The sequence below is a fragment of the Malaclemys terrapin genome, chromosome 5 (genome assembly GCF_027887155.1).
Source record: "Malaclemys terrapin pileata isolate rMalTer1 chromosome 5, rMalTer1.hap1, whole genome shotgun sequence".
Taxonomy (NCBI): Eukaryota; Metazoa; Chordata; order Testudines; family Emydidae; genus Malaclemys; species Malaclemys terrapin.
The window spans coordinates 70860916-70888760 of NC_071509.1; the positions used below are offsets into that span (position 1 = coordinate 70860916).

At 40.5% G+C, this 27845-nt stretch overlaps 1 protein-coding gene across 1 annotated transcript in view; it reads right to left on the reverse strand.

Moving 5' to 3' along the window:
- GALNTL6 (polypeptide N-acetylgalactosaminyltransferase like 6) overlaps positions 1–27845 on the reverse strand; it is a 911072-nt gene that overhangs the window by 285090 nt on the left and 598137 nt on the right. Inside the window, exon 7 of the mRNA XM_054028868.1 lies at positions 6012–6032. Coding sequence (XP_053884843.1) covers positions 6012–6032 — 21 coding nt within the window. The remainder of the gene's footprint in view (positions 1–6011; positions 6033–27845) is intronic.

A 27845-nucleotide genomic window follows, 5' to 3' on the forward strand; every position in this document is an offset into this window, starting at 1 on the left:
TTTAGGGCCAAACAATTAATGAAAATCTAAAGGAAATGCCGATTTATAATTCCAAGCATGTCGCCCCCAGGTCTTTTTCATAGATTCATAGATTATAGGACTGGAAGGGACCTCGAGAGGTCATCGAGTCCAGTCCCCTGCCCGCATGGCAGGACCAAATACTGTCTAGACCATCCCTGATAGACGTTTATCTAACCTACTCTTAAATATCTCCAGAGATGGAGATTCCACAACCTCCCTAGGCAATTTATTCCAGTGTTTAACCACCCTGACAGTTAGGAACTTTTTCCTAATGTCCAACCTAGACCTCCCTTGCTGCAGTTTAAACCCATTGCTTCTGGTTCTATCCTTAGAGGCTAAGGTGAACAAGTTTTCTCCCTCCTCCTTATGACACCCTTTTAAATACCTGAAAACTGCTATCATGTCCCCTCTCAGTCTTCTCTTTTCCAAACTAAACAAACCCAATTCTTTCAGCCTTCCTTCATAGGTCATGTTCTAAAGACCTTTAATCATTCTTGTTGCTCTTCTCTGGACCCTTTCCAATTTCTCCACATCTTTTTTAAAATGCGGTGCCCAGAACTGGACACAATACTCCAGCTGAGGCCTAACCAGAGCAGAGTAGAGCGGAAGAATGACTTCTCGTGTCTTGCTCACAACACACCTGTTAATACATCCCAGAATCATGTTTGCTTTTTTTGCAACAGCATCACACTGTTGATTCATATTTAGCTTGTGGTCCACTATAACCCCTAGATCCCTTTCTGCCATACTCCTTCCTAGACAGTCTCTTCCCATTCTGTATGTGTGAAACTGATTTTTTCTTCCTAAGTGGAGCACTTTGCATTTGTCTTTGTTAAACTTCATCCTGTTTAACTCAGACCATTTTTCCAATTTGTCCAGATCATTTTGAATTATGACCCTGTCCTCCAAAGCAGTTGCAATCCCTCCCAGTTTGGTATCATCCGCAAACTTAATAAGCGTACTTTCTATGCCAATATCTAAGTCGTTGATGAAGATATTGAACAGCGCCGGTCCCAAAACAGACCCCTGTGGTACCCCACTCGTTATGCCTTTCCAGCAGGATTGGGAACCATTAATAACAACTCTCTGAGTACGGTTATCCAGCCAGTTATGCACCCACCTTATAGTAGCCCCATCTAAATTGTATTTGCCTAGTTTATCGATAAGAATATCATGCGAGACTGTATCAAATGCCTTACTAAAGTCTAGGTATACCACATCCACAGCTTCACCCTTATCCACAAGGCTTGTTATCCTATCAAAGAAAGCTATCAGATTGGTTTGACATGATTTGTTCTTCACAAATCCATGCTGGCTGTTCCCTATCACCTTACCACCTTCCAAGTGTTTGCAGATGATTTCCTTAATTACTTGCTCCATTATCTTCCCTTGCACAGAAGTTAAACTAACTGGTCTGTAGTTTCCTGGGTTGTTTTTATTTCCCTTTTTATAGATGGGCACTATATTTGCTCTTTTCCAGTCTTCTGGAATCTCTCCCGTCTCCCATGATTTTCCAAAGATAATAGCTAGAGGCTCAGATACCTCCTCTATTAGCTCCTTGAGTATTCTAGGATGCATTCCATCAGGCCCTGGTGACTTGCAGGCATCTAACTTTTCTAAGTGATTTTTAACTTGTTCTTTTTTTATTTTATCTGCTAAACCTACCCCCTTCCCATTAGCATTCACTATGTTAGGCATTCCTTCAGACTTCTCGGTGAAGACCGAAACAAAGAAGTCATTAAGCATCTCTGCCATTTCCAAGTTTCCTGTTACTGTTTCTCCCTCTTCACTAAGCAGTGGGCCTACCCTGTCTTTGGTCTTCCTCTTGCTTCTAATGTATTGATAAAAAGTCTTGTTTCCCTTTATTCCCGTAGCTAGTTTGAGCTCATTTTGTGCCTTTGCCTTTCTAATCTTGCCCCTGCATTTCTGTGTTGTTTGCCTATATTCATCCTTTGTAATCTGTCCTAGTTTCCATTTTTTATATGACTCCTTTTTATTTTTTAGATCATGCAAGATCTCGTGGTTAAGCCAAGGTGGTCTTTTGTCACATTTTCTATCTTTCCTAACCAGCGGAATAGCTTGCTTTTGGGCCCTTAATAGTGTCCCTTTGAAAAACTGCGAGACAGTCCACACAGATTGTTTTAAGCCTTTTCATTTACTCCTGCATAACCACTTTTGCCAAGTTCTATAGCTCCTTGCTAGCATGAAGAACACGTTAGCCACAGATGATTACAATAAGTATTTTTCCTAAGAAACATTTAGAACTCTGACTGAAATATAATAGACTTTCTAAAAACCCATCAGGATCCTTCAGCTCTTCCAATCTGCGAAGTGATGATAACTTTGGCTGCTATGCTGTCACCTTATGTTGTCCAATTTAACTTGCTTCGCAAACTGGCAAAGACCTTCCTATATTCAGTCTTCGGTGATGTACAGTTGTTACACATTAGTTTTCTTGTTCAAAACAAACATTGTTGGATTCATCTCTATGTTCATCTAAAGTACATTTTCCATAAAAGAAAAATATTTATCTTTATAAGTAAGTGCTAGTTGCTTGGCCTTTGAAAGTTTTTTTCCCCAACCAGTTCACAAAATCATTTTTCTTATATTGATAAAATGCATCCAGACAATCACCTCTATTCTCTCGGGTTTGTTTAGATTATTTGACCTAGCAGGAGAGATTAACAGTGCACAGAAATTAAAGAACTGTCCATTACACAAGAGTAAGAGGTTCAAAGGACTTTAAAGTTCACTAAACTAATTGAGCCTGGCTTTCATTTATTTTCATGGACATTTGGATTATATGAAGTGGCATTTAGTAGTTCACTCCGAATAGAAAAGACGTTATTACACTTGTGCATTCTTCATTTATAACCACCTTGTCCAAATGCATTATCTAGTCTACTTAACATACTTTTTATCACTATTAAAAGCATGTCAGAAAAACATTAAAACCTTAAATACTATAGTGATTCAGCATAATATCTTTCAAGGAAGCCAGTTATTGTTTGTTTCAGGGATGTGGCATAATTACAACTCCCATAAAAACCATAATATCATAATTAAAAAGCCAGGCAGAAGGAATGCAAATCATAATCTTTCAGGAACAATTTAAATCGTTCTAATTCTCACTTTGCTAATCTGCAAACCCACGTCTCACAAAAATTCTGCAAGAGTCTCTATCAGAAAATGATTTTCTCAGGAACTAAAGAAAAGATAGTCATTCCAGGAAAACTGTGGGTGAAATGAAACAAAGCTTAGCACTACAATTGTCTTTGCCTTTCAAATGGCAGATTAAAGAAAAATGAAAGTCAAAATTAAAAGATTTTTCCATTCTCTCAAAAATCGCATGATCCAGTGGTAACAAGAACTAGAGCCTCAACTCAGTAGATACCTGTCTTTAAGGTATAATCACTTTATAAAAAGGATGAGTTCAGGACAATGATTTTGTACTTTTTATGTTTGTTTCTATCTAGTGACATTAGAGAAAGAGGTGCTTATTGACAAGTACACTCCTAACTAGATCATAAATTAGTGGAGACGGGAATATATACACTTATATAGTGTCATAAAAACAATAATATAAATGAAGTTTTATCCTATGCCCACTGCAACATGATAGTCCTGCAAATAAGGCCTAGGACTGGGAACTAGGCAATTTGGATTGTGTTCCTGGTTCTTCTACAAAATCCCTGTGGTCTTGAGCAAGTCACAAAACCTTTCTAGATACCAGTTTTTCTAGGGATAACATAACATAATACCAGGGCCGGCTCCAGCATTTCTGCCGCCCCAAGCAAAAAAAAAAAAAAAAAAAAGCCGCGATCGCAATTGCGATCGGCAGCGGCAATTGCAAAAAAAAAAAAGCCGCAATCGGCAGCAGCAGTTCAGCGGCAGGTCCTTTGCTCCTAGAGGGAGTGAGGGACCTGCCACCCACGAATTGCTGCAGGTGCTGCCCCTCTCTCTTGGCTGCCCCAAGCACCTGCTTGTTAAGCTGGTGCCTGGAGCCGGCCCTGCATAATACTACAGACCTACCTTGTTGTGTGGCTAATTCACTAATGTTGGGAGATGCTCAGACAGTACAGGACAAGCACGTTAGAAATGCCAACAAATTAAGATAGTATAGGTGGACTAGTTGCACCATCTATTAAGTGGCCTGACATGTCCCATTATAAGACCATGTTTTCAGTTACTTATAACTTTGCCAAACTTTTAAACACCTCGGCTGAAATTTTCCATGCTGGGTGTCTGCCTCTTATTTTATTTAATTTATTTTAGATTTAAAATAAAATTTCAGCTCAGATGGTTCAGTTATTTCTGAGAACAAGAGTAGGGGAAAATGCACTCTTTTCCCCACGTTAAAGAATTCTGGAGACCTTTTCCTTGAAAATCTCTACTGTCCCCATGCTTTGCAATAGACACTTGAATTTTGGCAGGAAGGGGGCTTTTATGCCTGTGATATGTCTATTGCTGTCCCAATGAAAATCCACCTAAATTTGACTAAATTATAAACCTTTGAAAATATCACAGTTCACACATGATGATATTAGAGAATTTGGTAGCTAAAAATCTAAGAAGATTGCGTCCTCACTGGGCACTGCACATTCCCTGCAATTGCAGCTCTGTGCTGTGCTAGATCCACCTGGACTGAGATCAGGAAGACATTCTCTTCTGTGTGCTCAATGCCCTGCATAGGACCCACACAAAATGGAGAAGGAAGTTTCCTGATCTGAATGCAGATGCGACAAAAATAAAGTATCAGAACAAGGAGCCTGGGGGGAAGATGCAAGGAGACACTGACAGTGAGGGTGAGAGGGAAAGTGGGAGTGGGAAACAGGGGGGACTGGATGGTTGGGCAAGGAGACTGGCAATGGCCACCAGGGAGGCACTGGGAGCAAGTAGATGGTGGGAAGAGGCTGGATAAGAAGCCAGGGGAAGACTAGGACTGATTGGGTAAGGAGATTGTTACAAGAAGTCATGAATGTGTGTGTGTGTGGGGGGGGGCGGGGGGGGGGTTAACACTGAAATTGGCTAAGGAACCTCAGAAGGGAGACAAGGTCTGGAATCTGAGTGGGGACAGTCAGCTGAAGTCCTGTGAGGGGGAGAATAATCGATTGGGGAAGGAGCAGTGAACACCTGCAAAACTAACTAATTTTCCTCCTTCAAATCCTCCTTTGCTATGAAGCCTACAAAAAGCTCAACAATGATTTAGGCTGCTGGTGTGTTGAGACCACTGCCTATATCATGCTGACCAATACTGTCTCGTTTCCTTGTACTCTGTTGTCTGTCTAAATCCATCAGTTGTCTCTTGTTCAGTACTTAGATTGTAAATGCCTTGGGTTAGAGACTCTGTTCTGTGTTTGTACAGCACCTAGAACATGGGGGTCCCGGTTTATGACTAGGGCTCATAGGTGCTATGGTAATATAGCCAACCGATGACAGCAGGATAGTAACTAAATAGACAGAGATGCATTACTTTAAAAAAAACCACACACAGCTATGTCCCATGTTCTTTGCATCAACATTTCCTAACTTTTAAGTGGTTGATTATGCCACCATAATGTTCTTTTAGGGGTTTTGGGGTGTAATTATTTATGATCTGAAGCAATGAGAGACATTGATTACTGTGACACAGTAAGCCTACTTCCTTTATAGCACTCATAGCAGATCTCCAAAACCCATGATTTTTATTATGTTTTATCCTAAAAACTACCTTGTGACTGGCTAGTTGGGACTATTTGGTGATGTTAACCAAAGCTGTGTAACGAAACTGGCACATGGCTCTATATAACTGTGACGTGCAGTCTATATGGTTTTATAAAAATATGGTAATGAGTGAATATAATGTAACTGGAATATGCTTTATACAAAAGGTCTCTTGTAAGGTATCATTACAAAGCTTATAATCTACTGAGTGTGATCATCCTATTTGTATAAATGTACCACTCTTGTATCTGGGACTAGAAATATGAAATATAACTCTGAGGGCCTACTGTAATTATGCAAAGTGAGGGCTATTAATGGGGGTTTGGAATTTTAATGGCTCCCATCAACAAAGACAATTGACTGGGGCTCTGTTTGCAAGCAAGCCTTCCTGTGAGTCAGGCTGGGAGGAATGAAGGCTTGGGGTCTTACATTGACATGTGATCATGTCACATGAACTGGAATCCATTTTTAACCTGGTGCTTTTCCAGTGGGGCGGGGAGGGTGGAAACCCAGAGAGAGACAAAGAATTCCCGTCTTATGCAAAAGATATATAAAGGGGTGGAACAGAACAAAGGGAGAGAGGAGCCATCATGAAGAATCCCCTAGCTACCACCTGAGCTGGTACAAGAGCTGTACCAGGGGAAAGAATTGTGCCCAGGCCTGGAAGGTGTCCAGTCTGAGGAAAAAACTTACTGAAGCATCTCTGAGGGTGAGATTATCTGTATTCAGTTTGATTAGACATAGATTTGAGCATTTTATTTTATTTTGCTTGGTGATTTACTTTGTTCTGTCTGTTACTACTTGGAACCACTTAAATCCTACTTTCTGTATTTCATAAAATCACTTTTTACTTATTAATGAGCTTAGAGTATGTATTAATACCTGGGGGAGCAAACAACTGTGTATATCTCTCTATCAGTGTTATAGAGGGCGAACAATTTATGTGTTTACCCTGCATAAGCTTTATACAGGGTAAAACGGATTTATTTGGGTTTAGACCCCATTGGGAGTTGGGCATCTGGGTGCTAAAGACAAGCACATTTCTGTGGGCTGTTTTCAGGTAAACCTGCAGCTTTGGGGCAAGTAATTCAGATCCTGGGTCTTTGTTGAAGAAGACGGGAGTGTCTGGCTCAGCAAGACAGGGTGCTGGAGTCCTGAGCTGGCAGGGAAAACAGGAGCAGAGGTAGTCTGGCACATCAGGTGGCAGCTCTCAGGGGGTTTCTGTGATCCAACCCTTCATGATAACATTATCAAAAAGACTAACGTGGCTCTATGATTATTATGCTCACCAGCCAGGAAGGAAGTAAAACAAGTAAAAAGGTTTCTCTCTTTTTCCAGCCAAAGTCAGGAATCCCTCTCCTTTCCTTGTCTCTTAACTCTTGTCTCTTCTTTTTGATCCCTGGTCCTGCTCACTGCTTTATTAAAGATAACATTTGTCAGAAACTGAATTAGGAAACCTAAACCATTTCTTGCATAGCTAGAAGCACTTTGTATTCCTCTAAAAACATTCTGGAGAGCCATGTCTGGCTTTGCAGAGGGGAGCAGGGATTTTCCTTTGAAGTCCTGTAGACACCTAGCATATTCTAATACCCTCTCAAGCCACCAATTGTGTAGTCAAAACCCATGACAGAATCAAACCCAGAGTGTTTTGGAATTAAACAGGATACTAAACACCAAGAGTGGATCATCTGTACAAGTTCTCTGCCACATCAGGAGATCAGTAAGGCCTTGAATGTGGTGCTGACTGCACCACAACAAAAGCATGTTCCCTATTCCCGATAGTGATAGCCAGGCCAAAGATCAGATCTGGAGAGAAATTACAATGAGTTAAACTCATGGTTGACATGAAGGTCATGGGAGCCTGGGTCATCATTAGAAATGTCATCTGCATAGACCATAAAGTTCCCCAGAATAATTAGCCATGGTGTTTATATTACTGGCATCGAACTAGCTCAGGTTATAAGCCTGTGGAGCAGCCAGGTGGCTTATACATGATCAGGATTCACATACTGGGTTTATCCCAGGATTCACATATCAAATGCATGAGCTCAAAGGAAGTCATTCTTGAAAGAGATCACCTTTTGCATCTGAGATCAAATGCAAAAAGGAAGGGCCAGTCACCCTCCCTAGGTGGGTTTTATGCTCATGATCTGAACTATCAATTAGCCAGCTGGAGTTAGTTGTATCCTCACAAAGCACAGATGAGACATCGAATCCAGTCTTGGTTATACAAGCAAAAACTTATGTCTAATCAGATCATGGATGTTGCTAGCATTATTTTTTACTAGTTTTGCATTAATTATATTTACCAGTGACTAAAACCACCTCATGATGATAAAAGCTTGTTAATTTTAGAGATCATAAACTAAGTGAGCATTTTACAGCTCTCTACTGTACATGTGCTAAATTATGTCATTCTGGAATCAAACAACCTTACTCTCTACTTAGTTATTAAAGCAATGAATGATCATTTTATGAGAGATAAGGTCACAAAAAGGGCTGCCAGAATGTCAGAGAGTCATGGAATCACTCAAGGATTATCTAAAAAACAAAACAAAAACAGTTTCTCTGGCAAATGCTCCCAATCACGAATTAGGATTTGCAATACAATACAGTATAGCAAATGGAGCATCTGGTTGGATTAGCCTTTGACATCTATTCTGTAGAGTGTGGTCAGATGCTTTCCATTCATGGGCCACCAGTTAAAAAGGCATCACAAAATAGATAATTGAATTGTTTTTAAAAAGTAGTATGATAAGGGGGTAAGAGAAAGAAACTGGATAGAATACTTTGAAGGAGATGAATAGCTATTTTTGTTTACTGCAGAAAAACTAAAGAGCAAATAATCAACTCTCAAGGCTTGTCTACATAGGGCAAAAGTCCTCAATAGCTGAAGTGCACTAGCTACTCTGCACTACTTCCCCATGTAGACACACCTACAGCACACTAAGGCCTGGTCTACACTAAAACGTTAGGTCAAAGGAAGCCACCTTAAGTCGACCTATTAATGTATGTGTCTACACTACCGGGTCCTTTATGCCAACCTGTAGCCTCTAATGTTGACATCTATAATCCACCTCTGAGAGAGGCGTAGCACTTAATTCAATTTTCATGGGTCGACTGTGAGGTACTACAGACACAGCATTATGTAATTCAACTTAATTGGCCTCCAGGTGGTGTCCCACAATGCTCATCTGTGACCGCTCTGGGACATCATTCTCAACTCTGCTGCACTGCAGCCAGGTACACAGGAAACAGCCCCTCCACTGCTAATGTTCCAGGAATTTTTGATTTCCGATTTCCCGTTTGATCAGCATTGGGAGCATGACAGTTTAAGCACTGCTGATCATGGAGACTACATGCCCCAAACGCGTTCCAGTCTGGTCTGCACAGGAGGTGGTGAATCTCATCGCTACGTGGGGAGAAGAGTCTGTGCAGACAGAGCTCCAATCCAGCAGACGAAATGCTGACATCTATGCAACAATTGCTCGTGGAATAGGGGAGAAGGGCTACATGAGGGGGACACAGTAGTGCCGTGTGAAAATAAAAGAACTTCACCAAGCGTACCAGAAGGCAAGGGAGGTAAACAGTTGTTCTGGTGCTGAACCCCACACATGCCTGTTCTACAACGAGCTGCATGCGATTCTTGGGGATGACCCTACCAGCACCCCCACAAGCAATATGGACACCTCACAGGTGTATGACTCTAGGGACAACAAGAATGATGATATGGTGGATGAGGAAGAGAATGGGAGACAAGTGAACGGTGGATCCATTCTCCCCAAGAGCCAGGACATATTTTTAACCCTGGAGCCCTGTGGGTTGCAGGACATTACGGTGGCCGACTGCGATGCCAGGGAAGGCAACTCTGGTGAGTATAGAGTTACAATCAAAGTCCAGTTAAACTTTAGTGGGCACACATGTTCAGTGGTATTGCACGTTTACTGTGAAGAAAAAGTGAGGTGCTGTGGTTCTCTGCTTACAAGAGACTGCTCCACCTACGCAGAGGGTGGTCCCCAGAAAAGACTCTTTATGTGGACTGGGATAGTCCAGGAATCCTCCATGGCTAGTTTCCTAGAGATACTCTGCAATCCTTTGCAGAAGGCTTCTGGGCAGGGCAGTCTTATTTCTTCCACCATGGTAGGACAATTTCCCATGCAACTCCTGAATTAATTCTGCTGGCATCATTGCAGTATACAGCACAGCAGGATAAGGACTGGGTCTATACCCAGACACTTGCAGCATCTCCTTCCTTTCCACCTCTGTTACCCACAGGAAACTGATATCACGTAGGGTCGTCTAGGGGGCACAGGGGAAGTTCTCATTAAAAGTTCTCTTACAAGAAAGAAAGAAAGAAAGAAAGAAAGAAAGAAAAAAAAAAAAAAAGGACACGTAGACCCACCTCACCCCCACACATTCCGGATCGCCAAACCACGCGGCCGCTAATGTGCCTTTATTGTGATTGGCATGGGTTGTCAAGTAATTTAAAGTGGCTGATAGAGAACTGGGAACCCATATGAAAGATTCCATAATTTGGGAATGAAAACGTTCCCCTTTGCCCCGTTCGTAAACAACTTCCCGTGATGCTATGGGGAATGGCCATTGTTCGACTAGCTATCTCTGCTCCCAACATTAGCCTGCCATAAACTTCATTAAAAGTGCAGTCACCCATGACCTGAGGGGTGGGGGGTACTCACCAGGGCTGAAGCAGCAAAACGGCACAGTGAACGGTTACAGATTCTGATTATGTTATCGCTTGCACCTAGTGTAATGAGGGTTTTTTATGGAAACATTTATTCATGTACAATGGCTCCTTTATTTTTTCCCATGACTGACAGCTGGAAATGTGTCCTTCGGTGTGTCATCAATACCTGAAAGCAGACTTTCGCTGATTAGAAGGAAGTGAGGACATGTTCACTAAGATAATGAAAGCCTCCAGGAGGAGCTGACACAGAGCTGAGAGCATGGGGGATTTCACTATCCGAGAAGTTAGACATGGATATGGAGAGCAGGAAAGCTTCCAATAAGCAAGCGCGTGCAGCACAGGATGAGATGCTTTGGATTATGAGGGACCAAGCAGATATATTGAGGCGTCTGGTTGAACTGCAGGAACAGAAGCAGGAGGGTAGAGTCCCTCTGCAGACCCTGGTGCACAGCCAGCCAGCATCGCCTGGCGCAGAATCACCCTCACACAAGCGTTCCCTGAGGTATGGGTGAAAAGTCCATTATCCCTTTCATTAACTCAGGGGAAGGGTACAAGGAACAGAAGGCGCCCATTCACAGACCTTTGATGGTCTGGAATGCGGTATTATGTTACACAGATGAAAATGTTTCTCCCTGTTCCAACTTTACAACCCCTTTTCCCCAAGGTTACCTTTTTTCTGTTCTCCCTCTTTACTTATGTTTGTTAAATAAAGTAAATGGATTCAAGAAATAAATGTTCTTTATTGAGTAAAAGCAGTGGGTTTGGGAAAGCACAGTGCAGACAAGCAGCTCACGTTGCTGTGACCCATTATTGAAACGGCTTTTCAAAGCCTTGCGGATATGCAGCGCCCCTTGCTGTGCTCTTCTTATTGTCCTGGTGTCTGGCTACTCAAAAATGGCTGCCCTGTGATCAGTCTCACCTGCCCACCCCTGGGAAAATTCCCCCCTTTTTTCACAGATATTATGGAGCACACAGCAGGCAGCTATAACCATGAGGATGTTCTCTTTGCTAAGGTCCAATCTTGTTAGTAAACTTCTCCGGCGCCTTTTGAAATGACCAAAGCACATTCAACCACCATTCTGTACTTGCTGAGCCTATAGTTGAACTGTTCCTTACTGTTGTCCAGATGGCCAGTGTATGGCTTCATAAGCCATGGGAGCAAGGGGTAGAGTGGGTCCCCCAGCATAACTATAGGTATCTCAACATCGTCGCCAGGTTCATTTTGTGGTCTGGAAAGAGTCCTGGATTTCAGTTGTTTGAACAGACCTGAGTTCCTAAAGATGCACGTATCATGAACCTTTCCTGACCATCCTATGCTGATGTAGTGAAATGCCCTGTGGTCCACCAGCGCTTGCAACACCATTGAAAAGTATCCGTTTCGATTTATGTACTCTTTGGTGAGGTGTTCTGGTGCCAAGATGGGGATAGGCATGCCATCTATTGCCCCACTGCAATTAGGAAACTCCATCATGGCAAAACCATCCACTATGTCCTGCACATTTCGCAGACTCGATTCATAGCAGAAGTCAATTAATGGCCCTGCACACTTGGAGCACAGCAGCTCCAAATTGATTCCCCACTGACTGGTAATTGTCTGGCGTTGCAAGCTTCTCCACTGTCAGAGCAGCTCTCATTTTTGTGTTGCTGAACTTCAAGGCAGGGGAAAGCTCTGCACAAAGTTCCTGGAAGGAATTCAAAAGTTCTGCACCCACTGCTCGTCATCCCATACCTGCAAAACGATGCGGTCCCACCAGTCAGTGCTTGTTTCACAGGACCAGAAACGGCACTGAACACAGTGCAGCTGCTCTGTGACTGCCAGCAACAACTGTGAATTGTTTTTTTCAATGGCTTGCAGCAGGGCTGCTTGCAGGACATCGCTATGTTCCATGTGGCAGACCCTACTTCGGCTCTGGAAATACTGCAGGAGAAGGCACGAGGTGTTTGAGTGCACAACTGAGCAGGGTCCATGCTTCTAGGGTTATGGCATATATGCGGAGATTTTAAGGCGCTAAATCCACTGGGTTGTTTGCTGTTGAGCACAGTGCATCATGGGATGCCGACGCACTGTCCCCATTCTCCCCTGTGACAATGTTTTGGTCCCATGAGGCATTGCACAAACTTCCCAAAACACACTATGGCAAGTTGACTTTGGGATAGCTACCCATGATGCACTGCTTTGTGCATCGATGCAGGCACTGCTAGTGAGGACGCACTCCATCGACACAATGAGCATGGTGTGGCCATGCACAACCAACTTAATTAATTCGGAGGCTCGAGGTCGAATTAGATAAAGTGGACTTAATTTTTATGGTAGATAAGCCCTAAGAGTGCCTTAGTGTGCACTATCTTAATGCACTTCAGAAGTGTATTAAGCTAAACCACCAGAGGGCACTTTTAGTGCACAGTAAGAGTGTCCACCGGGGAAGTTAGTGAGGAGTAGCTAGTGTGCTGTAAATTTACATCCTAGCTTATTGTGCACTAACTTCCCCATGCAGGCAAGCCTTCAGTTAAGCCAACCACCTGCCACAGCTTTAACCTCAGATCACTGCACCGTGGAAATTAATATTACCCTTAATCCTTTACAAACAGATGCCAGATATAAAGGAAAGATGCCAGCCCCAAATGAACAATTTGAAGGTAGTCTGCAAAAAACTTTAAAAACTATTTCTGAAGTAACATTTAAAATCTTTCAGAGAAATGCTGTCTGTTTTCCTGCCCTCCCCCTTCATACATACATGCATCCCTGCAAATACACCACTATATTCTGCTCTCAGTTACACCAATGTAAATGCTCTACAGACATTACAACTACTTCAGATTTTCTCCAGCATAAGTAGGAGCAGAATTAGGCTCACGTTCCTGGAACAGGTGGGAAGTTAGGAGAGGCCAGTTAGTGAAATAGTTCTGCTAAAGATTACTAAATAATATTTATTGAAAAATTTACACTGTTATAACATGCGGGAAAAACACCACACAACAGCCACTCACACGGTCATGTTCTCTTGTTATCATAATTTGATTTTGGAACAGCACCACAAAAGTCAATGTGCAACCATATTACAAGCTTTGTCATACTTCCTGTAATTCTGATTTCAGGCACCTGATTATACCATCATTGAAAAGTGAATTCAGGGTCCTGAGTTTAAAATACTCTTCATTTTGTATAAGGCTAGCACTGTATTATCAATCTCTTCTGTGGAAAGAATGAAAAATGTAGCTGGAAGCCCTACCCACATCTGTATGATAGCCAAGAACTCAGCTCCAAACTGCAAACTCTCACGGATACTCACAAGTACATATTAGCACTACTGCATTCCTGCTGCTGCAGGAAACACTGCTGAAATTCCAGAAAACCTCATAATTGCCTGCAAGTTAGATGTCTTGCTTGGTCTTACAAATGAATTCATTTGCAGAGCAGACACTGGTTTAAATTGTATTCAGTGAACTTAATAAGCTTAAACTGGAATTCTTTTCATGTTGTGCTGAAAGTCAATTTGCATAATTCATTCACATATTCTCAGCAACAATTTGCACTTTAAATAATACTAACTAGTAAATTAATTACATCATTTTAGAATCAACTGAAATGTAAACATACAGTTTACAGAATAAAGTGAATATCTGAACAGCATGAGAAATAATATATGAATGCCAACTTTAATTAATAAATGTTTATCCTTTGTCTATACTTAGACTTTGGAACAAGTCAGACTTTTATGAACCAGAGTGTTAAGATGAGCAGCAAGTTACAACAGTACAGCAATGTTCTACACTGAAGGTGATTTAGAGACTCAACAAAGCACAATCTCCAAAACACTATATTATATGAATACTAAATTGGAAGGATAACATTAATCTGAAGATTACTCTACAAATTACGTTCTGCTTCAGACTTCTTCCCTCACATTGGAGAATCACAGTGACCTGTGAAGCCAAATAACTACACAAAATGAAGTAGGCAGGCTGGAACCCCTATGGTGCAAGATTTGCTCAGCCAGAACCAACAAATAGCTCATGGCCTACATAGAAACAACCATAAAGCGAAAAAGCATTCCTCTTGGACACAACTGCATCAGCCAAATGACAGAATGGTGGTGATAAAGCAGTGAATCAACCCAGAATATCTACACATTTTTCCTGATCCAAGTGTGACCTCACACAGTTACCCCCTCAAGCTTACTTCACTGATAAAAAAAAAAAATCACTAAAATTATAGTGTACCTACCTATTTCTTTGCTAAACACAGACAACTGGGAACTTCTCCCAGGCCATTTGACTTGATGGAATTTTAATTTTCTCATCCTTCATGACACTCCAAGATAGCTGCATTCCACAGGAACACTGCAGCTGGAAAGACCTAGCTTAGAGAAAGCCTTATGTTTGACTGTGTTCATGCCCAAATGTACATCTTTTGAAAAAGTTTTTTATTGGTATAGTGCATGAGACATCACCACCTCCATCTAACTACTGAACATTTAAATGAACACACTTCTAGTCATGGTGGAATGGAGAATGGAAAGAAATAATATAAATTGTGTTACAGATGTTAACATATCTTTTTCATTTTTTACAACACTAGGCTAGAACATGAGCCTTAGAAATATGATGGCTAAAGAGAAGTTTATGAATGCTCGTTATATTATGAACATATGTAGAAATCTCAGGCTGCCAGAGAAAATTTACTCACTATTATCTGCTGATTGGACCAAATAAATGGAAACCTAAACCACATTGTTCCGGCTGGCTCCATCCTTTGACTAAGCCTCACTGTGTATCTCATTAAGTTACAGTATTATTTAAAAAATGGCACCATTCAGAAAGAATGATTGAAGAACTAATCCATTAAATGATGAGGGTTAGTCCCATTATATAGGGAAAGCATATTTTTAAAATGGTATTTGGCATTATGATGGTGTTTTGTGCTAAAACTGTAATGCCAGACAAAAAGAAAATGTATCTATCTGGAAACAAAGTGTTTGCCTTTCATGAACTGTGTGATGGAATTATCTGCTGTTAGATCAGCATATTAACATGAGGCAGTTAAGAACTGACTTGAAATCAAAAGATTGTGTGAAACCACCCTGAAAAGTGCAAATACAGGTGAATGAACTAATTAACTCCAATTCTCTATTCTGTGGTTTAAGTAGTACATTTTTTTTTTATTCTTTATGGGCCTGATCCAAAACTGATTGAAGTCAGTGGAAAGACTCCCCATTATTTCACCGGGTTTTGAACTGGCTATTTGCCCTTTGGTCTATTTACGATCATTAGAAGTATTATCAGCACTATCTTCTGTCATTTATAAAAGCTGATCTATGCCTACCCCATCATACGTCTTAAATAGTATTTAACTGAGTACAATTGCCGTATCTACTGTAACTAAAGAAGTTAAATTAAAATTACTGGGATCAAACACAGAATGAGAGAATTTTTTTTGGCGTACCTTTATAGCTGAAAAAAAAACAAACAAACGTGTCACTTAGGATAAGCAAGCTTCAGTGAAAAATGGAATTTTGATGAAATAATTGCATATGGGTTTGCTTAAAATAATTTTATTTTTGCTTTAGTGAAGAAGGCTTTAGAGCAGATTTCTTTATTATTAAACCTGTCTTTCTTTAAGAAGCTTAATTTGATCTTCCAACTACCTGCATTTGCTCAGCTGTTTTAGGTATTTTCTGTGTTGAATTTGTAGCTTTTTGCATAGAAGGCACATCCCATTTCCTCTTTATTATCTAGGTATATTTTTTTAAAATTAAAGTAATAATGGCACATTACGTTTTGTAATGATTCTTGCTAGTTCTCTTTCAAAATTAATGCACTTAAATGCCAGTCTAAAAATCTGGTAATACAGCACAGAATATAATTGCTTCCTTATAGCACCGTAATGCATAGAATCAAATAGAAAGAATTCCAATGAATGGTAGCCATCTACTTTACCTTATATTACAATGACTGCTTCATATAATTTCATTTCAACATAAAATAGAGAATTCTATTGTCTACTCTGCTGCCATTTCTCTTGATATTTGAAATATATTTAATTATACAAGGTCACATCTGAATAGGTAAGGCTCTCTGGAGAGAATGAAATTGAACTTTTCCATATCAGATCACTTCTCTCTCCAGAAATGAATTCTTTATTACCCTAAAATTACATGATATTATCCTGAAATGACATGATATGTCTTATTTCTCGTCTAGCACATTCCTGGAATTAGGCTGGAGTATAAAAGAAAACTAATGGTTCTGAGAATTGGCTGCTCCAAAGGGTGCACTCTTTCATTACTTACTCTTAATAACTGGCAGTCCACAGCAGGAAAAGCTGTAAGGAATAAGCCAGTTGCATTTAGAGATGGGAGTTATGGCCTTTTCTTTATGATGTAGCATAAAAAATTATGGCAAATTATAACAGCTGTTACGGATGTGTTAAACCTGCCAAAGTTCTGTTTGTGCTAAAAGGTTCCATTCCAAATTGTAAATTAAGAGAATTCTCCAATTGTTCACATACTGAAAGGCTTAGAAACACTGTTTGCAGAGAGATGTCACAATTAAAACAAATCATTATGGTGCAGAGAAATGGCACTAAAAAGCAATGCAGGCTTTTTTCCAAAATTTCCTTTAGACAGTAAACTTTTGTTCACTGCAACTGAGTAGATGAAGGTTTCAGAGTAGCAGCCGTGTTAGTCTGTATCCGCAAAAAGAACAGGAGTACTTGTGGCACCTTAGAGACTAACACATTTATTAGAGCATAAGCTTTCGAGGACTACAGCCCATGAAGAAGTGGGCTGTAGTCCACGAAAGCTTATGCTCTAATAAATTTGTTAGTCTCTAAGGTGCCACAAGTACTCCTGTTCTTTTTGAGTAGATGAAGTAAAATTTAAAGCATCAAGGATTTATAGCTGTAAATATTAGGAATTTGATGCATTTTCATCAGGAAGCCCTCATTTTCTTGTCTAATTATGCAAAATGAGTGCATGAATGTATGTCTGAATAAAATAAATGGCTATTCCCTTTTTTGCCATTGGAATTCATTGTTAGATAGTATTTATTATAATTCTATCAGGAAACAATTATATTGGTTCTGTATTACCAGATTTTTAGAACCAGAAGGGTAGCCGTGTTAGTCTGGATCTGTAAAAAGCAACAAAGTAAAAAGGTGCCACAGGACTCTTTGTTGCTTTTTACAGATTTTTAGATTGGCACTTAATTGTATTAAGTCTGAAAGAGAACTAGTAAGAATCAATACAGAATATAATTTATTATTACTGCTTCAGTTTTCCAAATTTATCTGTTGGGTCTTCCAGATTATGTGGAGAGGGTTTTTTTGTTTTGTTTTGTATTTGTTTTTTGTTTATTGGGGAGGGGGGGCGGGTTTGCATAGAAAGAAAAGAAGTTTCAAAACAAGAAATACCTAAAAAAGCTGCATATACACCCCCATCCTCAACAGGTGTATGCAGGCATGTATATGCCTGCAGGCACATCTATAGTGAAATCCCATTATAAGATTAATTTTGGAACCCCAGCTATGGTCATATATCTAAATGGTTACTGCATCCATATCCATAAAACAACCTTCCAAATCAATACATAAGTAAAATCTCCACCTTGCAAAGACAACTCAAATTCTAATAGGCATTTTTATGCCCCGAAAGGTCAAATGGTTTATAACTCTCTGTTTGACAGTCTCATCTTTTGTAAATTCATTGAGTGAAATGTTGGCCCCATTGAAATCAATAGGAATTTTAATGTTGACTTCAGTAGGGCCAGGATTTCATCCCATCCCTGCAGATAGGTGGCACATTAGAAAATACTTTTGTATCTTCTGTTGTACCTCTCATAGTAGGAAAGAAAATTAAAGTATCATTTCCAATTCTAACCTCACCACGCAATGCCTCATGAAGTAATATGAAAGAAGACAAAAAACGGAACCAACAGGCAGTATCTATCTATATTTCCAATTCAATTCATCACTAAAACCAAGATGCTAACATTTACAAACCAATTTTTATAATTATAAATAAATGGAATCTGGAAGAATTAACTGGGGAGATTTTTAGGCATACTGGAGGAAGTGGGTCTTGAGGGGAGATTTGAAAAGGTAATGACATCACTGATCTATTTAGGAAAGATGTTCCATGTGTAAGAGGCAGCATGGAAGAAGGCACAGAGGTGTTTGTATGAGAAGCAGATAGGTGGGCAAATGGTGCTAGTACCATTTTGTAAGCATGAAGAGCTGCAAAAACTGTAAATACTAACTACAGAAGCATAGGTTCTGTCTATTTTGTATGTTTGAAGATCGTTTTTGCGTACACTACTGTGATTAACTTGTTAGCTGACACTACAGCTGGTCACAAAATCAAGATTTTTCTCCATGGAAAATTGAGAGTTTCCAAAAGTAGTTTTCATCCACAAGGAGATAGGACAAGCAGAAATCTATAGCCAGCAGAGTTAAGAATACTTAGAAGGACTTTGTGAATATATTAGGAACAAAAAGAATTCTAACAAAGGTATTGGTCCAATATTAAATGGAAACAGTAGAATTGTCAATAACAATGCCAAAAAGGCAGACGTGTTCAATACATATTTCTGTTCTGTATTTGGGAAAAGCCAGGTGACGTAATCATATCATGGATAAAGATTAAATACTTTCTATTTCAACATTAACTCAGGAGGATATGAAACAGCAGCTAATAAAATTAGATATTTTAAAATCAGCAGGTCAGGATAACTTGTGTCTAAGAGTTTTAAGGAAGCAAACCCAAGAGCTCTCTGGATCATTAATGTTGATTTTCAATAAGTCTTGGAACACTGGAGAAGTTCCAGAGAACTGGAAGAGAGCTAATATTGTGCCAATATATTAAAAGGTTAAACGGGTGACCCAGGTAATTATAGGCCTGTCAGCCTGACATTGATCCCAGGCAAAATAATGGAGCAGATTATATGGAACTCAATTAATAAAGAATTAAAGGATGGTAATATAATTAATACCAATCAATTTGGGTTTATGGAAAATAGATCTTATCAAACTAACTTGATAACTTTTTTGATGAGCTTATAAGTTTCACTGATAAAGGTAATAGTGTGGATATAATATACTTAGACTTCTGTATGCCATTTCACTTGGTATCAAACATTTTGATCAAGAAACTAGAAAGATATAAAATAAACACAGCACACATTAAATGGTTTAAAGGCTGGTTGATAGATCTCAAAATGTCATTGTAAGCAGAGAATCATCATTCGGCGGGTGTGTTTCTGGGGTCCTGCAGGGATCAGTTGTTTGGCCTACAATACCTAACATTTTTATCGATGACCTGGAAGAGAATATAAAATCAATACTGATAAAGTTTACAGATGACACAACATTTGGGGGACATGGTAGATAATAGAGAACAGATCACTGATACAGAGCAAGCAAGATTGTTTGGTAAGCTGGGCATGAGTAAACCATGTGTGTTTTAATATAGCCAAATACAAAGTCATATAACTAGGAACATACTTACAGGTTTGGGGACCTTATTCTGGGAAGAATCTGAAAAAAGATTTGGGGGACCATGGTGGATAATCAGCTGAGCTTGTGCGCCTAGTGCAAAGCCATGGCCAAAAGGCCAATGTGATCATTGGATGTATAAAAAGGGGAATCTCGAGTAGGAATAGGGAGGTTATATTACCTCTGAAATTGCCACTGGTGCAACAGCTACTGGAACACTGTGTCTAGTTTTGGTGTCTACCCTTCAAGAAGGATATTTAACTGGAGAAGGTTCAGAGAAGAGCTACAAGGAGGATTGGATTGAAGGATGGTTAAAGAATTGGAAAACATGCCTTATAGACTGAGCTCCTTTAGCCTTTCATTATCAGCTTATCAAAGGGAAGGTTAAGGAGCAACTTATTCAGTGTCAATAAGCACCTTCATGGGGAATAAATATTTGATAATAGAGGGCTCCTCAACCTAACAGAGAAAGGTACAAAAAGATCCAAAGGCTGGATGTTGAAGCTAGGATGTCTATAATCATGGGGAGAGTTTTGAGAGACACTCTCAACTGCAGTGCCATAAGCAGAACAGGGCAGTCCCAGGGGTGACTCTAAACCCCCACACCTGCTCTTCTCCCCCCAAACACCCACCAAAGGCCCTGCCCCCTGTCCAGATCAGAGGCCAGAAATCTGAGCCAGGCAGCATGGGACGTCTGCTGCTCTGGCTAGTGCCATGGAGCAGACAGCCTTGGTGTTCTCTCAGCTCCTCCTCCTGATGCTGGTGCCCAGGGCTGAAGATACTTCTCAGCTCCCTATCTCCTTTGACTACTAGCACAGCTGGTAAGAGCCACACAGGCGGGGAGACCTGGTTCCAGAGCTGGCAGAGTCCTTGGAGAGTAGTGACCACAGTGGGAGACCATCCCGCCATTCAACCCCTAGCTACCCCCTGCCTGCACCCTGATCAGTTTTCAAACTTTGAGCTGACTTCCCCCCCTCCACCCCCCTTGAGTTATAATTTTTGGTTGTGCCCCTCCCCCAACCCAGACAGGCTGGGTAGCCTGCTGAGGTGAATCAGAAGGGGAGGTGGCACTCCCTCCCCAGACCCCACCATGAAGAACTTGTCTGAGCCCCACTGGGCCCTACCCCTCCCACCCCCGCAATATAGAAGTTAAACTATGCCTATGTCTATAATGCAATCACAGGGTGTGTGGTTGCAGCTTGAGTAGACATACCTGAGCTAACTTTAATTTAGCTAGTTCAGGTTCTGGAGCTGTCAAGTAGTGGCATGCAAGCACCAGTGTGGACTGTACAAGAGCACCAAGAACCTAGGGTTACTACTCATGGTGCTCACACACATTAAATGTGCACTGCTGCAGCTTCACTGTTCCAGATCTTGAATTAGCTCAGGTATGACTGAGCTGTAATTAAAGTCCTGTTATTTGAAATAAAGTGCAATTGCTTTTTTTAAACAGTGAAGGTAATTAACAATTGGAACAACTTGATAAGAGTTGCAGTGGGTTTGCTATCATTGGAAATTTTAAAATCAAGATTAGATGTTTTTCCTAAATGAATTGCTCTAACTCAAATAGGGATTAATTCAGTTAGTCCCATGGCCCGTGTTATGCAAGACATCAGATGAGATGATCACAATGATCCCTTTGGCATTATAATACATGAATTTTGAAATAAAATTTCTCACTTTGTTTCTAGAAATGACATTTTCAAATGAAAATACGTTGAAAAAGCAGTTCAAACATTAAAAGTTTTTTCCTCCTAGATTTTCACATACAAACATTTTCCTCCTTCTTCTGCAGGAAGGGGGAGGGGGGGGGGGGCTGGAATTAAAAGACAGAAGGAAAACATTTCCAAATTCAAAAACTGAAAGGAGATCCCCTCCACCCACTCCACCCCCCCTACCCCAAAACTGAAACAAAATTACATGTTCAATCAAAATGATAAAAAAATTGTATCTACAAGTGTCAGTACAAAGTCATAGGGCTGGAAGGAACTTTGAGAAGTCATGTAGTCCTGTGCTTGAGCAGGACCAAGTAAACCTAGAACATCCATGACAGGTGTTTGTCTGAAATCACCTGTTCTTTAAGTCTCTAGTGACAGGCATTCCACAACCACCCTGGAAGCTTGTTCCAGTGCTTACCTATCCTTATAGTTAGCAAGTTTTTCCTAATATCTAACCTAAATTTCCCTTGCTGCAGATTAAGCCCATTACTTCTTCTCCTACCATCAGTGGACATAAAAGACACGGATCTCTGTCCTCTTTGTAACAGTCCTTAAAATATTTGAAAATGTATCAGGTACCCCCCTCAGTCATCTTTTCCAAAGAATAAAAATGCCCAGCATTTTTAAAAGCTTTCCTTGTAGGTCAGGTTTTCTAAACCTTTCATCATTTTTGTTGTTGTCCTCTGGACTCTCTCCAATTTGTCCATATCTTTCTTAAAGTGTGGGGCTCCAAACTGGACACAGGCCTAATCAGTGTTGAGTAGAACAGGACAGTTGCCTCCTTTTCTTACATACAACACTCCTGTCAATACCTCCCAGAATGATATCAGCCTTTTCAGCAACTGCATCACATTGACTACTCATTCAATTTGTGCTGAAATAGATCTTGAGTTAATAGAGGGATAGCTTCCAAATCCACTTCAGCAGTCTACTGCCTAGCCAGCTATTCCCCATTTTGTAGTTGTGCATTTCATTTTTCCTTCCTAACTATAGTACTTTGCTCTTCTCATTACTGAATTTCATCTTTTTGATTTTATCCCAATTCTCCAATTTGGCAAGGTCATTTTGAATTCTAATCCTGTTCTCCAAAGAGTTAGCAACCTCTCCTATCTTGGTGTCATCTGCAAATTTTATAAGCACACTCTCCCTTCCATTATCCAAGTCATTAATGAAAATATTGACTAGTACCTGAACCAGGACAGGCCCCTGCAGAACCCCCCTAGATACATCCTTCCAGTTTGACAGCAAACTATTGATCACTACTGATTGAATTTTTTTCATTTTGAAGTTTCCAGTCAGAGAATCAGACTGGCTCAATGCAACTGACATCTTCCTACTGAAAAAGTCAATTTGAATGAAATCTCATTTTCTACAGGGAATATTTTTCATTCAAAAAATTTCAACCAGCTCCAGCTGAAACCTTTCCATCATATTATTACACTAGAGACTATTCTACTTCCTTTGGATAATGAGGACCAAATTCTGCTCTCATTTACATTCATACAAAACCAAAATAAATCCATTAAAGAATGAGGCAAGTATTATTATTTGCCTTTTAGTAGCACCCAAAGACACTAATAATTAGGGCCTCATCATGCTAGAAGCTTTAGGTAGCAAGCTCTTGAGGCAAGGACAGTGTATTCCTATATGTGTCTGTTGTGCCTTGGACATTTGAGGCATGACTGTAAACTAATAATACAAATAATGCCTGAATCTGTATGAGTTTGTAAGCCAATGAGAGTGCCTGAGTAGTCAAAGTATTTGCAGACTCCTAGTGCTGAGGAAATGCTGTACATTTTTTATATTAACAAATTTCTTGACAATACAAGGAATCATCTTATATATGTAGAAAGGGCATCAATTATACAAGATGAGAATACAGCAGAATTGAGTTAATAAAAATTATGAGTTATAGTAAGTGTATGCTGTAAAAGTTAGATCAGTTATTTGCTTTTAATTAGTTCACCCCAATTTCTCCTCTCTTCAATTTTTAATTTCTCTGATAACACCTTCTGTGCTTTTGCTATACAGTAGATTTTCTTGATCCTTTATCTAACTTTGAGCCCCGTCAGGCAACTGAATTCAATTTCAAATCTCAGTTAAGCCTAGTTCATGATATCTTTTGACATGTTATTCCATTTCAGCAGATCCAGAGCAAAGGCAAAAATGAACAAGTAAAGCCCAACACAACTGCCACTGCTTCGTAGAAATAAAAAGGGAGAAGACTTTTGAGGAATAGCTTGCCAATAATTTCTACTGTGGCAAAAGAGGGAGATGGTGAAGGGTGAAATACATACCATTCTGAAAAGTGCAATGTATGTTCTAAGCTTTCCTGGAGCTTTGAAAGAGAAACTGCTTTGGTTTAGTCTAATCTACCTAATTACAAACAGGAACAAGGTTCAATTTCTTCTCTTTAATAAAGCAAGGGTAAAACTGGAATAATCCCAGAGATGTATGTGGAGTGACTACAGATTCACACCTGTGAACAAGAGCAGAATTGGTCCAGAATCACTAAAATTTACAAAAGGGTTTCTTAAACTTAGTGCATTGACCATTTTATGGGAAATTATCATCATGACAGTCTGATGACATGGTTGGAGACACAAGAAATGTTGAACTACTCTTAAATTTAACCTCTTAATTTCCTTAAATAATATAATTTATCTTGCAAGACTTGCTCTTTTCCTGTTACATATTCAAATACTGATCACCCTTCCTGTGTCTCAAACTATATCACAAGACTGGATTTCCTGTTGGGAAGTTATAGTAAAGTGATAACTCGCTGAACTGGACTTGACCTTGCAGTCATGATGTTGGAAAAATTCCAATTAACATCAAAGGGAGTTAATACACACCAGTGCTTTAGGACTCAGCTATATTCCCAGATGAGAGAAACCAGCACTATTAATAGGGAAAGACATTGAAACTAGTATTTCTAAAGCTGGTTTTAAAATTCATTTTTAACGTATACATTGTGGGCCTCTATTCTGACATCAGTGGGACTCAGAGCAAGGGCCCATGTAGGAGTAGGCCCTAGAGTGTGATCCTTACCCAATAAAGTTACTGAAAGTTTTCAGTGGGAACAGTATTGAGCCCTTAATTAGTAAAGGCAAACTTCTGCTCCTAGTTCCACACAGCAGATCTCACCTCGACATTCTGCTCTTCCTTCTTGTATGAATCTCCCATCAACATGATTAATAGTTCCACAAACACACAGAGAGTAGACTATCCAAGTTGAGAACAAACACTGCAGATGTGAGAGCAGAATGTAATGGGTTTACCAACCCCATACTGAGCACAGGTAGAAGGAAGAAGAGAGTGAGCTTTCACTTCACAACTTTAGTTAGTTCATCATAACTTTCCTGAGTGTAGACAAGCCATTAGATACCCTAGTGATGAACACAGTATAGGAACCAAGACAAGTAGATTGTGGAGATAACACCAACTCTCTCAACCTTCCCTTCTTTTACTACATCACTGCTTCTTTCAAGTCTCTCCCTCTTTCTTACTTTTTAACTATGTCCCCAATTTGATATCAGAGTTAAATTAAATGTCTCGTTGGAGTTAATCTCTTAAAAATTAAAAAGGTAAGTAAAATGCAAGGAATTAAATGAAAGGTTTTTATCACAGAGAATGTGATCTGTGGGGTAAATATAATGTCGAAGGGATAGTGGATAAAAGAGTAATATTTGCCACAATGCTCCAGGCATTGTAAAAAAATTCTACAAGGAATTTTTTTTAGTTATCCTAGAATCATTTTTTAGTCAGCAAAATATCAGAGTGCATTTTTAAATTGCTAACTATTTCTGCAGCCAGTTTGCTCTTGCTGATCTATGAGATAATCTCTCTTTGAAGAAGTTCTCAACATACTAAGAGTATCTATACTATGGCTATTATATCAGCATATATACAGCACTGTAGCTATGCCAGCATAACCCATAATGTAGATGCAGCCTACACTGATGGAAGGGATTTTTCTATCAACGTAGAGATATCACGCCCCACCCCCTCCGAGCAACAGTAACTAGCTCAATGGAAGCATTCTTCCATTGACCTAGTTGCATCTACACAGGAGGTTAGACTGGCACAGATACATCATTTAGGGTGTGGATTTTTCACACCCCTGACCGACGTAGCTACGTCAACCTAAATTGTAAGTGTAGACCAGGTCATTATGAACCAGACCCTAAAAACAACTGCTAGAACAATAACAACCATTTAGCCAAAAGTGTGTATTTCCCTCTGAGAGAAATCTCACAGCACCATGCTCAATTCAGCCATTAATGTACCACTTTTATACATGGGGAAGGTGAATGGCTGTTAGTCCATCACCACACCACAGCCCATACTTATTTCTGTTGTTTTCTCCCACAGCCAGAGCTCTGATACTGTCCGAGTCTGTTCTCACAGTCCATCCTACTCGCTCCTCCTAGCTGGAACTCAGCCTTCTGGAACCAGCCTCCAGTGATGGCCAGCTTGTGTCGCTTCCCGCAGCTCCCATTGGCTGGAAACAGTGAACCGCGGACACTGGGAGCTGTGGGTGGCCATGCCTGCAGACGGTAATGTAAACACTGTCTCATGGCCCACCAGTGGAGCACCCTGACGGGCCACATGCAGGCTGCAGGTTGTCCACCACTGCTCTGGATCCCCCAAACATCTTAGGTTCAAACTCCATCCGAGTTTCCCCACAGGAGCTTCCTGCTCCCTGGACTTCTCTCTGTCACAGCTTACTTGGTCTTAGTCTTCCCTGCAAGAGCCCTTCTCGCTCCCTGCAGTCTCTCTCCACTTTCCTGCTCTGGGCTTTTCCATTCAGACTCAGGGCTGTTCAGGAGCTTTCTTGCTCCCTACCTGGCTCTTTCAACAACTGGGGCCTGTCAGCACTTAAACCTGTCTTCTTTTATCAACTGATTGGTCTCAGATGGTGCTTATCCTGTAATCAGGGCTGCCTTAGCTCCATGATCTCTAGTTCACAGTGCAAGCCACTCTGTTACACATGGGGATAAGTCTTGGAGACTTAGGCCCAGATACTGATAGCCTTACATTGTGTAACACCTTATTTCATGTGTTAATAAAAATAAATAAATAAGTATATGCTTTACTCTGTTTATATCCATCTGTTGTCTCTTGTCTGATACAGTACTTACATTGGAAGTTCTTTGGGGCAGGGACTTGCTTTGTACAACACCTAGCACAATGGGATCTTCATCTGTGACTAGGACTCCTAGGTGCTACAATAATACAAATAAATACATAAATAAATAATAATTAAGGCTAAGATCTAGTCATGGGTATTTTTAGTAAAATCATGGACTGGTCATGGGAAATAAACAAAAATTCACGGCCCGTGACCTGTCTATTACTTTTACTATAAACCCCCCTGATTAAATCTTAGCAGCTCCTGCGGCTCTGGGGCGCTGCTGCTCTGGATGGCCCTGGGACACCATTGCTCTGTGGGGCCCCAGGGATCAACAGCTGGTCCCTGCTACAGCAGTAGGGGCTGACTGCCCCCCTCCCCCCACCCATTACTCCAAGGCCCCTGGGGATCGCTGCTGCTTCAGTGGCCCCTGGGGCTAGTGGCACTGGCCACTGCTTGGGTGACTCCGAGGCCAGCTGCTCGGGCAGCCCTGGGGTCAACCGCACTGGCAGCTGCAGAAGTCATAGAGGTCCCAGAAAGTCAGGAAACTGTGACTTCTGTGACAGACTCGCAGCCTTAATCATAAAATAATAATTACTTCATTTGTAGAATTAGGTAGTATTCAATCTGAGTAAAGATATTAAAATCGGGCCATTATTGGGTTGGTAAGAGGCTGAGGTCTGCAGCAAGGTATCAAAATAACTCTGGGTACAAACGTCTATCTGTGATCTGCAGCAGGAGTGAACATTTGCAAATTGGAGCTAGAAGAACTACTGCCATGCTGTGACAAACTTTAAAAATGGTAATTCCTTCTTAATTTCTTTCTCTTTATAGAACAGTTACCAGGATATGTGTGTGCAAATAGTTGATTTTTCCTTTAACATCAGTCTGCTTTAACTGCCCAGTTCCCTCAGCGATGTTGCATTGTGATGTTTATGGCATCACAATTCAAACAGTGGAAGTGACTGAGCTGTCAAAATACCAGGCTACTGAAACGGTAAATGAGTCAGACAAAGGAACAGGTTGGTTTGAAAGACGACAATTTCTGTTCCTGCACATCTTGTCACAGTCATC